This window comes from Meles meles, chromosome 17 (assembly GCF_922984935.1).
Source record: "Meles meles chromosome 17, mMelMel3.1 paternal haplotype, whole genome shotgun sequence".
NCBI lineage: Eukaryota > Metazoa > Chordata > Mammalia > Carnivora > Mustelidae > Meles > Meles meles.
This window is the reverse complement of record NC_060082.1, coordinates 62,148,433-62,162,235: the sequence shown is the minus strand read 5'-3', so window position 1 is coordinate 62,162,235 and position 13,803 is coordinate 62,148,433. Positions and strand designations below refer to the sequence as shown.

At 41.6% G+C, this 13,803-nt stretch overlaps 1 protein-coding gene across 1 annotated transcript in view; it reads left to right on the top strand.

The window, feature by feature from the left end:
* KMO (kynurenine 3-monooxygenase) overlaps window positions 1-13,803 on the top strand; it is a 43,205-nt gene that overhangs the window by 28,559 nt on the left and 843 nt on the right. Inside the window, 7 exon segments of the mRNA XM_045983684.1 lie at window positions 1,242-1,313; window positions 2,132-2,253; window positions 3,509-3,656; window positions 5,466-5,523; window positions 8,301-8,383; window positions 12,705-12,806; window positions 12,893-12,952. Coding sequence (XP_045839640.1) covers window positions 1,242-1,313; window positions 2,132-2,253; window positions 3,509-3,656; window positions 5,466-5,523; window positions 8,301-8,383; window positions 12,705-12,806; window positions 12,893-12,952 — 645 coding nt within the window.

The window sequence follows — 13,803 nt, the reverse complement described above, 5'->3', positions numbered from 1 at the left end:
AAGTGCTAATTTTACAGTTTTCAAGGGAGCCTTGTTCTCATGGCCCAGGATCTGATAATTCTGGGTAATAAGATACTAGGATTCTGTTGAAAAATTGCCGCAGACTTGAGTAGACTCATGCCTCCTAACGTAGATTTAAGATCACCATTTAGTTTTTGTAGGGGTTCATATTTCGTCGTGATGATTAGTGGTTTACGAAAAGTCTCTGCTCTTAAAAAACAAAACAAAACAAAACACTGTTTTGACATAGCAAAGGGATTCAGACCTGGGAGTATTTTAATATGGTCTCAAAACAATCTTAGGAAACTCCCATATTGGGGAGGGGTGCTTAGAGAATTGGGTGGGACGCTCATCTCAAAGCATAGCAAGCACCTGTTTTGTTTCGCTCACATTTCCTGTTTGGAGAGACTTGTGGTGAGGGCCCAGGGGGGATTCCTGGAGCTCTTGGATAAAGATATCTGTTGATATCTTTATATCAAGTTGATGACTTGATAATGAAGAAGCTGAAATTTTAAAGGATTATTTTCTAGAGTCGTGAAATATGCATGAACATCAAAATATTATTCTTGGTGTCACAATTTCAAGTAACACGTACTTGAAGTGGTTGGAAACGGATTACATGTTTTTCTGTGTGTCATACCCCGAGGAACCTCCAGGATTAGGTTCGGCTGGGTCTTTGGGTTGGTTGATCTGCCCAAGCAATCCAGACTGACTCAGACTGCTGTCGGGTTGGTGTGGGGTCTCTAAAAACAAAAGACTTCCTTCTATTATATATGTTGTAGGAAGCAAGTGGTAAGAGGCTTGTTGGTAAAATTTTATTTTGCCCATGAAATTTAAACTTAGGTCCTTTCTGTTCATATGAATAAGTCCCCAAGTAAGGTGAAAAATAAAGTATAAAATACCACACACACACACACGTATGTGGACATAGAAATATATAGTTTACGTGTGTGTGTGTGTGTGTAATGTATATGTATATGCATGTATGTGGGGGGTGTGTCTGTGTGTGTGTGATTGAATTTTGTCTAGTATCAAGAACCCACTTAAGTTATATGAATTTCTAAAGACAGGACAGAAAGCATTTTTACGATAATTTCTACCCTAAATAGCAGTAGGTGTGCATATCACCTAGTGTGTGATACTCTTTGAATCACTACAGAAACAGTCAAGCAGAGTCAATTTTCTAGATCTGCTGTCTTAGAGCTCTAATCCAACACAAATACAATTTCTTCCCCTTACAGTACGCCATGGAGCCTAATTACCTGCATATTTGGCCTCGAAATACCTTTATGATGATTGCGCTTCCTAACCTGGTAATATAGAGTTTATCAATGTAATTTTGCATCTGTCACTAAAGTTTTCTGGTGTGTGTGCCCAGTTACTGGTGTGTGTGCCCAGTTACTCTCACACTCAGCGTGTGTATTCCTGGCATCGTCGTTCAGTCTGTTTAGTGATTAGATCATTGAAACTTTGGGATTCCTGAGGAAAAGCCAGAAGGAATTCCAGTTACTTAGAGTGGAGACAAGATGGAACACATGTAAGTGACAAGTGGCAATTTCTGTGTGGTGGTGCCTGTCCTGTAATGGCCTTCAGACGAAGCCAAAGAGCTTCGGGCTCTACACGGGACAGTCCTCCCAGCCTGTGAGGTGTCCAGGACGTTGGGATATACTTTGTCAAAAAGGGCGCTGACTGTTCTTTCGTTAGACCCAAGAGAATTTTTTTGCTCTCTAGACCTAAATAAGTATTCCTCTGGTTGGCCTTCTTTTGTCCCTTGGCAGCAATGCTGGGGTCCTATGCCTCCCACTGTCATCTGACGGGGAGCAAGAGACAGGAAAACGAGGCAAAATTCAATCCAACCAGCTGATTATTCATCCAAGGAGCATAGTGTTTGCAATTAGTAATCTAAGGAGGGTGGTGTTTGCTTGGTGAAATGGCTGAGGTTTACCGTGTAGAAATTCTGGTGAGCGAGAAGCTGGGGAGCACCTGGGACTTGGTGGGGCTTTTCTCCGGGAGTGAGGGGAGAGAGCCAGGCTCTGTTTCCCACCAGCCCAGATGTTTCTGCCGGGTGTCCCTCGGCCACAGCAAGAACCCAAGACTACTTTCTTTCACACTCTTCCTCTTCTTCTCGCAGAATAAATCTTTCACGTGTACTTTGTTCATGCCCTTTGAAGAGTTTGAAAAACTTGTAACCAACAGTGATGTGCTGGATTTCTTCCAGAAGTACTTTGCAGATTCCATCCCTCTAATCGGAGAGTAAGTTTTGAGATGTGCAGGTATGCCTTTCTCTCCACTGGTCTGAGTTAACCAAAATTCAAATAAAGTCCAAGCATCTTACTTCCTTTTTTTTTTTTTTTTTAAGATTTTATTTATTTATTTGACAGACAGAGATCACAAGTAGGCAGAGAGGCAGGCAGAGAGAGAGAGGGAGAAGCAGGCTTCCTGCTGAGCAGAGAGCCCAGTATGGGGCTCGATCCCAGACCCTGGGATCAGACCTGAGCCGAAGGCAAAGGATTTAACCCACTGAGCCACCCAGGTGCCCCTTACTTCCGTTTTGATCACATGTGGCCGGTCCTGGACAGGAAGCCTCCCTTAGAGCAAAGATCCAAAGCAGATGTTGTGCTGTGAGCAAGGGTTCAGAAAGCCCCATGCTAGGGCCAGTTTCCCTGGGAAACACAAGTCACCCATTAGACACCCATGTCCCCAGGCCTTTCTGCCCCTGGTGAGGGCTCTCAGGCCCTTCGAGTTTGGTGTTCTGCAAAGCGGGACTGTGCTTCCCTCTGCTGGTGGACACATAGGTCCAAGGCCCAGCAGGTGCAAGCGTGGGTCCTCACTTAACAGCTAGGTTCACTTTCCTAGCTCGCAGGGCCCTTGTGGAAACATGGCCGTGCATAGCAATACCAGCCCCAAAGGGTTGAGAGGACTGGATGAGTTCATGCCTACAGATCATTCAGCACAGAGCCCCCTAGCTTGTAGCTAGCTTGTGAGCTGTCTGGTTTATGACCTATGACTCCTCTGCCCCCTGTCAATGCCTCCCTCCCCAGGGGCTCGTCACTGGGTCTCACTAAGTCCCTCTGTCCCCATCGTCCCTCCCTGGAACCCAGAGTCTTCCTGGAAGCAGCGCAGTGTTCATTTTAATTTTGGTTTGTGTGGCTTGAACCCGACGCATGTCATTCTCAGTTTTTCCATTAAAACCTAAAACACACCAGAACAGCTGAAAATTGCAGGAAAATTTCATGACACCTGACACAGGTGTATTTCGGGTTCTTGAAATGCAGACTTGTCCTGGTTGGATGTGATTAGCCCTGATGACGACAGAACAGGTGATTAGGACAATGGAATTTCAGGAACTAGAAGAAACTTCAGTTTCTCCCTTTCCTGTTTACTTCCTGCCATTTTTGTCTTGTTTCACAATAAAACCCAATGGTAATGAAGTCAGTACCTCCGAAAGAATGGTGCAGGTTTTAACACCCAGTCTCAGGTGCTCACTTCTGGTCGTTTCCTTCCGAAGGCAAGCCCTGCTACGAGATTTCTTCCTGCTGCCGGCGCAGCCCATGATTTCTGTGAAGTGCTCTTCTTTTCACTTGAAGTCACACTGTGTGCTGATGGGGGACGCAGCTCACGCCTCTGTGCCCTTTTTTGGGCAAGGAATGAATGCGGTAAGTCCTTTCTCCCCAAGTCAGTCGGTCTCAACTAAAAAAGCATAAATAACGAGCGTGCCTAAAACTGTCGCCGCATAATGCCTGAGCAAACAGTCAGTCCCACAGTCCTCCCAGCTGTTCAGACGGATCACTACCTAGAGTCAAGGCTTGGGGTGCTTGATCCCGGGATTTCCCCTAGGAAAAAGCAGTAGAGCGTAAAGTGGTTTTCTGCGCAGTTAGAAAATACATTGATAGCTTGAAATTTGGGAACTTGACTGTCAGCAATTCAAGGCTTAATTAAAAAAAATTTTTAAGCGATTATACATAAATATATAAATGTTAGGCTCAAAAAAGAAAAAGAGCCCAAACTGTTGTTTTCTCTCCTTTTTTTTTTTCTTTTTTTTAAGTATTATTTATTTGACAGACACAGCAAGAGAGGGAACACAAGCAGGGGGAGTGGGAGAGGGAGAGGCAGGCTTCCTTCGGGGTTTGATCCCAGGACCCTGGGATCATGACCGGAGCCGAAGGCAGACGATTAGCGACTGAGCCACCCAGGAGCCCTTCTACTTTTCCTCTCTGAAGGAAAGGAAAACACAATTGACAGAGCTGAATAAGACTATGAAATAGATTTGATGTTGAATACTACTGCTTTCATGGAAGTTTTATTGTTCTGGCTAGCAAAAATATTTCTGAAGGGAAGGAGTGCTCAGATATGCAACATTAATTTCAAGGAATCCAAGATTAGTTATCTAGACCAACAATTATTTTGTGTGTTTTTGATAACTGGTAGCTCTGTAATCACAGCCCTCATTGTTTTGGTGATGGGGATCTATTCTGAGTGTAAATAGGCTATAAATCTAAACACATTTTCCACAAAGCAGTGGTAAACACTTTACAAAAACCCAAGAACATACCAACTTTAGGATAGTGGATAAGGGCCCCGGCCCTCGCAGTGTAAGGCCCAGTTCCAACCCTGGCTCCGGGATTTATTAGAATATGTTCTTGTTCAGCTGACTTAACCTTACTTTTCCTTCCTTGTCTCTGAAATGGGTTTTCAATAGTGCCTACAGCATAGAGGTTCTTGGGGAAATAAATGAATTAATTAAGTCAAGAGCTGAAAAGTGTTATTATCAGCCTGTATGGTATTTTGCATCTCTAACTTCCTCTAACATTGATAGTCTATATAGATGACAAGTATGTTTATTTGTTTCAGATGTAATCCTATAATTGATGTGAAAAATGTTTTTTTAACTTTACATTTTTTTAATATTGTCTCTAAAGCCATAGTTTGAATTCCTAGAAAGCAGGAAACCTAGCTTTTGACTTTCTTCTGCCCTATTGCATTGTGTGGAGAACATTATTAGGGTTAATTTTGTGGACTCTGTGACATTGGAAATTTGCTTTAGTCTTTGGCTTAAAGGAACTGAATGAATACGAGAGTTCTATCCTGCCGTTAATTGCTCTAAATGTGAAGCTTAAAGACCAGAACCGTTTAAATATGACTCAAATACTCATGGTAGAGCAATACAATTACTGTCGCTTCTTAACGGAGCCACGGAATCCATTAAAGTTGCAAGAATAATTTAAAATTTTGATCAAATTCCAAATCATTATGGTCAACAGGCATTAGGCAAAGACAAACCATCAAGAATGCCGTCGATGGTCTTTATAATCATAATTTAATGCCAAATGTGACCAAGCCGCTGTTGTGTGGGGGTTGAAGGCAAACATCCCATGACTTATACTCACCAGTGGAAATTCTGTTCAAAATTACTCAGAAGCTTTCATTCTATCCAGTTTACTTTTCTCCATTCTTTCTTATTTTAGGGCTTTGAAGACTGCTTGGTATTTGATGAATTAATGGACAAATTCAATAATGACTTTAGTAAGTAAAGTCTGTCAGACAGACATGGACTAGCGCCGCTGATCAATTGTGGACCCGATTCTGACCCCTGCTGAGGGCAAACCCGTGATACGTATTCCCTGTCCAGGACTGTAAATTTTTCTGTTAGCAGCCGACGCCACCGGTACCATGTCAGACAAGGAGCACCCAGAGAGGGAAACGTAGTTTCTTTTAAGGATTGTACCTGGAGGTGTGTGCGGTGATCCCCACAAAGAAAGAAATTCCCAGGACCAACATTTGCCCAAAACGTGCTCCTTGCTCTCCCTTTCCACCTGGGGAAACTGCTCTTGCGTCCAGAAACTCCGATTAGAGCTCCATTGTTTTCTTGCTTGTTGCCTCAACAGCTCTGCAGCTGCCCGTCCCATCGGCCTGTGGTTGAAACCGATTCCACCCACCACCCAAGATACTGATTTGACAGATACTGGAGTTTAAGATTTCTTTTTTTTAAAGATTGTATTTATTTATTTGACAGACAGAGATCACAAGGAGGCAGAGAGGCAGGCGGAGAGAGAGGCGGGAAGCAGGCTCCCTGCTGAGCAGAAAGCCCGACGTGGGGCTCGATCCCAGGACCCTGAGATCATGACCTGAGCCGAAGGCAGAGGCTTTAACCCACTGAGCCAGCCAGGCGCCCCTGGAGTTTAAGATTTTTATATGTCATGCTGAAATTAAACTAAATGAAATGGACACCACTTCAGCTGTAAAAGAAGTGGCCAACAGTAGCCTGAGACCCGGATAACTTTTACGGCTTCTCCACATCCATGGTCTCAAAGGCCACCTCTGAATTTAGACCCCGTTCAGGTGAGGGATGGATCTAGAGAACTGGCTGTAATAAGTCTACACCCAGATTCCATCCTGACTCACCAACTAGCTGTAAGACCTTGAGCAAGTCGTTTCAGCTTTTTGAAGTCTTGGGTTTTCTTTTTATCTTTTCCACCCATAAAGTGGGGACAATAATACTAACTTCAGAGAGATGTGAAAGTTAAGTAAAATCATTTGTGTAAAGCTTTTCTATTGATTAGTTTCAGAGGTAGAATTTAGTGATTCATCAGTTGCATATACCCAGTGCTCATTATGTCACGTGCCCTCCTTTTTTTTTTTTTAGTTTTTATTTCTTTATTTTCAGCGTAACAGTACTCATTGTTTTTGCACCACACCCAGTGCTCCATGCAGTACGTGCCCTCCCTATTACCCACCACCTGGTTCCTCAACCTCCCACCCCCCCGCCCCTTCAAAACCCTCTGGTTTGTTTTTCAGAGTCCATAGTCTCTCATGGTTCACCTCCCCTTCCAGTTTCCCTCAACTCCCTCTCCTCTCCATCTCCCCATGTCCCCCATGTTATTTGTTATGCTCCACAAATAAGTGAGACCATATGATACTTGACTCTCTCTGCTTGACTTATTTCGCTCAGCATAATTTCTTCCAGTCCCGTCCATGTTGCTACAAAAGTTGGGTATTCATCCTTTCTGATGGAGGCATAATACTCCATCGTGTATATGGACCACATCTTCCCTCCTTAATGTCCAACCCCCAGTTACCTCACCCCCCCACCTCCCCTCCAGCAACAATAACTTTGTTTCCTATAGCTTAGAGTCTCTTAGGGTTTGTCTTCCTTTCTGATTTCATCTTATTTTATTTTTCCCTCCCTTCCTCTATGATCCTCTATTTTGTTTCATAAGTTCCACATATAAGTGAAATCATGTGGTGATTATCTTTCTGTGGTTGACTTACTTCTCTTAGCATAATATTTTCTAGTGTCCATTGATAGATGACTGGATAAAGAAGATATGGTATATATCTACAATGGAATGCTATGCAGCCATCAAAAATGAAATCTTACTATTTGCAATGACGTGGACGGAACTAGAGGGTATTATGCTAAGTGAAATAAGTCAATCAAAGACAATTGTCATATGATCTCTCTGATATGATGAATTTGAGAGGCAGGGAATTGTGGGCTTCTGGGAGGAAAGGGAGGGAAAATGAAACAAGATGGGACCACAGAGGGAGACCAACCATAAGAGACTCTTAATCTCGGGAAACAAACTGAGGATTGCTGGAGGGGAGGGGGAGGGATGGGGTGACTGGGTAATGGACACTGGGGAGGGTACGTGCTATGGAGAGTGCTGTGAATTGTGTAAGCCTGATGATTCACAGACCTGTACCCCTGAAACATAATACATAATATGTTAATTAAAGTAATTTAATTGAATTGAATTTTTTAAAAAGAGTCTGGCACAAAGTGAGTTCATAGTAATTGTGTGTGATGGTGTTTTAGGAAGTCCTTGGACACTGGTATCTGGATCAGAAGAGACTGTCCAGAGTAAGCTTCTTTTGGTTTTCTGCCTTCCTTTTCCAGTCATCTTGCTCAGATGCTCTGGATCCAGACACATTTTGTTTCCTCCCACCTCAGCCCTGGTGGGATGGACCTGCACGTGATAGGGATGGTGGAGGGAGTAGAGGCTTCGTATGTCAGAACATCCCGTCAGCACTGGTCTTGGTTACTACAGAGCGAAGAGAAAACTATACTGATTATGACAATGAGACTCAACTAGCATTAGTGAACACTTCGTATGTGTTGGGCATCTTGCTCTTTTTTTTACCCTGTTTTCTCATTTGGTCTCCATGGAAAACTTGGGGCATAGGTACTATTCTTGTCCGTATTTTACAACTTGTCCCACCATTTAATTTGATTGGTGTAGAGGCCAGCACATTTTCATAGACTGTATTGGAAATGATGTATCATTCAACTTGGCTCCAAGGTGTGTGTCTTCCTGAATATTCAAGATTGAGAATTCCGGATGACCACGCGATCTCAGACCTGTCCATGTACAATTACATAGAGGTGAGTGAGGGTTGGGCTCCATTTCATGAGATCATTCCTGATAGTCTAACAGATAGTCTTCTCTTTTCAAACAACATTTTTAAAGCTTTAATTCCAGTGTAATTAACATATAGTGTTATTAGTTTCAGTATAGAAAGCAGTGGTTCAGTAATTCTATGCATTGCTCAGTGCTCATCATGGTAAATATACCCTTTAATCCCCATCATCTCTACCATCCCCTCACTGACCTCCCTCTGGTGACCACCTGTTTGTTCTCTATAGTTAAGAGTCTGTATTTTTGTTTGTCACCTTTTTTCTTATTTGGTTCATTGCTTAAATTCCACATGTGAGTGAAATCATATGGCATTTGTCTTTCTCTGACTGACTTATGTTACTTATCCCAATACACTCTAGGTCCATCCATGCTGTTGCAAATTACAAGATTTCATTCTTTTTTTATGGCTGAATAATATTCCATTATAAATATACATATAAATCACCTCTTTTTTATCCTTTAATCTATCAATGGACACTTGGGCAATTTCTATAGGTTGGTTATTTTAAATAATTCATCAATAAACACAGGAATGCCTATATCTTTACAAAATTAGTGTTTTCTTATTCTTGGGTAAATTCCCAGTAGTGGAATTGCTAATTAATATGGTAACTCGATTTTTAATTTCTTGGCAAACCTCCAAACAGTCTCCCACAGTGGCTGCACCAGTTTGCAGTCACCAACAGTGCATGATGGTTCTCTTCTTTCCATGTCCTCGTCAGCACTGGTTTCTTGTGTTTTTAATTTTTGCCATTCTGACTGGTGTGAGGTGATCTCTCATTATGGTTTTGATTTGTACTTCTCTGATGATGAGTGATGTTGAACATCTTTTTGTATGTCTGTTGGCCATCTGGATGTCTTCTTTGGAGAAATGTCTGTTCATGTCTTCTGCCCATTTTAATTGGATTATTTGGGTTTTTTTGGTATTGAGATGTATGTGTATTTATATTTTGGATACTAACCCTTTATCAAATATGTCACATGCAAATATCTTCTATTTTGTAGGTTTTATTGTCTTTTAGTTTTGTTGTTTCCTTTGCTCTGCAGGAGCTTTTTATTTTGATGTAGTCCCAATAGTTTATTTTTGCTTTTGTTTCCCTTGCCTCAGGAGACCAATCTAGAAAAACGTTGCTAAGTCTGGTATCAGAGAAATTACTCCCTGTGCTCTCTTCTAGGATTTTTATAGTTTCAGGTCTCACATTCAGGTCTTTAATCTGTTTTGAGTTCATTTTTGTTTATGGTGTAAGAAAATAGTCCAGTTTCATTCTTTTGCACGTGGCTGTCCATCGTTCCCAACACGATTTGTTGAAGACTCTATCTTTATCCCATTGCATATTTTTTACTCGTTTGCCAAAGGTTAATTGGCCACATAATTGCGGGTTTATTTCTGAGCTCTCTCTTCTCTTCCATTGATCTTATGTGTCTATTTTTGTGTCAGTATCATACTGTTTTGGTTACTATAGCTTCAAAGTATATCTTGAAATCTGGGATGGAGATACCTCCAGATTTAATCTTCTTCATCAAGATTGCTTTGTCTATTTGGAGTCTTTGTGGTTCCATACACATTTTAAGATTATTGGATCTAGTTCTGCAGAAAAGCCTGTTGGTATTTTGATAGGAATTGCATTAAATGTGTAGATTGCTTGCGGTAGTATGTACACTTGAACAATATTTTTTCTTCCAATCCATGAGCATGCAATGTCTTTCCATTTGTTGGTCATCTTCAATTTCTTTCATTCATACTTTATCGTTTTCAGAGTATAGGTCTTTCACCTCCTTGGTTAGGTTTATTCCTGTCTATTTTATTATTTTTGGTGAAATTGTAAATGGGATTGTTTTCTTACTTGCTCTTTTGCTACTTCATTATTAGTGTATAGAAATGCAATGGATGTCTGTATATTAATTTTGTGTCCTGCAAACTTACTGAAGTCATTTATCAGTTCCAGTAGTTTTTGGGTGGAGTCTTCAGGGTTTTCTATATATAGAATAATGCCATCTGCAAATAGTGAAAGTTTTACTTCTTCCTTTCCAATCTGGAAACCTTTTATTTCTTTTTCTTCTCTGATTGCTGTAGCTGGATTTCCAGGGCTATGTTGAATAAAAGTGGTGAGAATGGACATCTTTGACTTGTCCCTTATCTTAGGGAGAAAGCTCTGAATTTTTCACCAGACTATGATGTTGGCTGTGGGTTTTTCATATATGGTCCTTATTATGTTGAGGTATAGACCCTCTAAACCTACTTTGTTGAGGGTTTTTATGATGAATGAATGTTGTTCTTTGTCAAATTTCTTTTATTTACTTATTTGACAGAGAGAGAGATCACAAGTAGGCAGAGAGGCAGGCAGAGGGGGGAGGGGGATGCAGGCTCCCTGCTGAGCAGGGCTCGATCCCAGGACCCTGAGATCATGACCCAAGCCAAAGGCAGAGGCTTAACCCACTGAGCCACCCAGGTGCCCCTCAAATGCCTTTTCTGCATCTATTGAAATTAGCACATGATTTTTCTCTTTTCTCTTAGTGATGTGATGTAGCGCATTGATTGATTTGTGAGTATTGAACCACCCTTGCATTCCAGGGATAAATCCCACATGCTCTGAGATCAGTAAATAAATCTTTTTGCATATCCTAGGCATTTTTCAAGCTGTTGCTTCTCTACTATATTGTGTATGAGTGATTCTGTTTGTTGTGCTGTCTCTTTAAGGGTGGGGACTCAGTTTCCTCTCACCCTCCAGCTGTCCCCCAGCAGAGCTGTCTGATTTTTGAAGATCCAGGTGTTAAGCTCCGCTGATGGTAAGATCTATCCAAGTTAGGCCTCTCTGGTTTTCAAAGCCAAATGTGATGGGGATTGGTCTTCCCCGTGTGGGTGTCCTACGCCTAGGGTGCCTGGTATAGGGCCTCCTGCTCTCCCCTCTCCATGCCAGCAGTGTCCTTACCTCTCTGGATAGTCCTGTGGGTCAGTGTGGCTCCTGACTGTGTCTCTGTCCTTCCTACCCTTTTCAGTTGTGGCCTCTTCCCAATATTTAGCTGTGGAGAGTATGTTCTGGCAGCTTCGGGCCATTTTTCTGGGTTTTTTACACTGTGTGGTTGTTGTTATCTAGGTGTATCCATGGGATGAGGTGAACCTAGGATCCTCCTACTCTGCCATCTTCCCCAGAAGTCAGAAATGTTTTTTTTTCTTTGCTCCAGCCCCATCACATACATGCTGAATAAGAATAGGTACAAAAAGAAAACACACACACACACAGAGCATTCCTTGCATATGGGTGGATTGTGACTGTAGATGTGACAGTGACCCACACACATCATGTCCCTCTACATTTTAGGGACATTTAGGAGGTAACAAAGATGACTAAATGTCTGGTTTCAATCACCGATAATTCACAAACACAAACCTTAGACATTTGGTAGAGCTAGTAATATTTTATTTTAAGGAAGATATAATTTTGATATGTATTAACATATTTTGAAGATTTAAGAAACATCAAATGATCTTAACACCGTTAACATTATACTCTGCAAATTTGGAGCAGGTTTATTATATCCTTTGGGGCCTTATGCACTGGAAAAAAAATATGTATATACCGAAGAAATTCATGGTTAAAGGATTAATACTCAAAAGAAAAACACAATTACATTTGAGCCAGTCACATGAAAAACTCACAATAAATAGTTATGGTTACAGTTTTTAAATGATCAAATGAGAAAATTTACAAGTTTAAGGAAAAGAGTGTAGCTGTTTTCCCATCTTTCCAAAAGACAGAAAATAGAAATAAAGTGGATTTCCATTTGAGCAGAATTGTTTCACTGATGTCACTTGCCAGTCACTGGTCTGTCACTTGAAGTCACTGATGTAACTTGCCAGTGTCTTTAAAAACAAGACAACTAAAAACACAATTTTTTTTCCTCAATATGGAGTAAGTCAAGACAGACATAGCTTCAACGATCCCTTCCTGCCATGAAGAAGATTTCAAAGCAGCTAGTAAACAATGGCAATTAGTTACATCTTTGGTCCCACAGACGATCCCCAGATCTGGCTGAACAAACCTTTCACTGAAATAGAGTTCCCATGACGCCCCCTGAGCAAAGCGGTGTTCTCTAACAGGTTTTGTGCAGTCTAAACCTTTTCAAGGTAACGTCTTATACTTTTACTAAAAAGGACTGGTAATGACTGTGAAGGGAATACGAAGTCAACTACTCTGTGTCCTGCTTTGCAGTGAGTGGGACTGTGTTGTAGGAAAGAAAGAAATGGTATTTGCTTGAGGTGTTCTGTAAGAGTCTTACGTTTTGCAGATGCGAGCCCACGTCAACTCAAGGTGGTTCATCTTCCACAAGAAGGTGGAGAGACTTCTTCAGGCTCTTATGCCGTCTACCTTCATTCCTCTCTATACCATGGTAAGGTCTGGGTTTAAGACATTTCATTTGATTCTTCTGTTTAGCCATTGAAGAATCACAAGTATACTTTTTTAACTTCCTTATAGGTCACCTTTTCCAGAATAAGATACCATGAGGCAAAGCTGCGTTGGCATTGGCAGAAAAAGGTCAGAACAAGTTGAAGTTCGTAGTGTTATGCTTATGATTCTTCAGGCAAATTCAGAAATGATGTGACAGACATGTTTGCTTCCAAATAAAAACTGTCCCGGGTACACGGGAGGTAAAGCGCCTAATGAACAAAATTACAAAAAGGGAGAAAGAAAGAGCGAGCAAGAGGGAGAGAGAGAGTGAGTCTCCCGAAGGGAGGAAATTCAAAAGAGAACTGATGCTAGTATTTCTTTTCTTTTTTTTTTTTTTAAGATTTTATTTATTTAGAGTGAGAGTGTGCGTGAGCACAAGTGGGTTAAGGAGTACAGGGAAAGGGCAGCAGACTCCATGCTCAGTTTGGAGCCTGATGCAGGACTTGATCCCACAACCCTGAGACCATGACCTGAGCCAAAATCAAGAGTCAGACACTTAACCAACTGAACTACCAAGGGACCCCTGATGCAGTATTTCTAAACTTTTAAATTTATTTTAGCAATGTAACTTTTTAACTTTATTTTGCAATTGACTTTTGCTTCATGCAATATTCTTATGGGTTTAACCTGTAAAATTGGACAGAGTTGAATCTCTTATAAAACATAATCTAATTCTAATTTAATGCCCTAACATGTTCATTTTGGGCAGCTCACCCAGACATGCCAGTACATAGACATTGATTCCTAGATTTCCTTTGGAAATCTAACAACTTTATTCATTCAGCAAATCATTGCATTTAGTGTCCAGAGACCGAGCTGGGCATGTGATGAATAAGCAACAGTCCCTCTCCTCCCGCAGCTCAGAGGCGGGAGGGGCAGACTGACCCCGGCTGGTGGAGCATGGGAGTGGCCGGGGGATGGGGGGAGCGGGGCTGGGT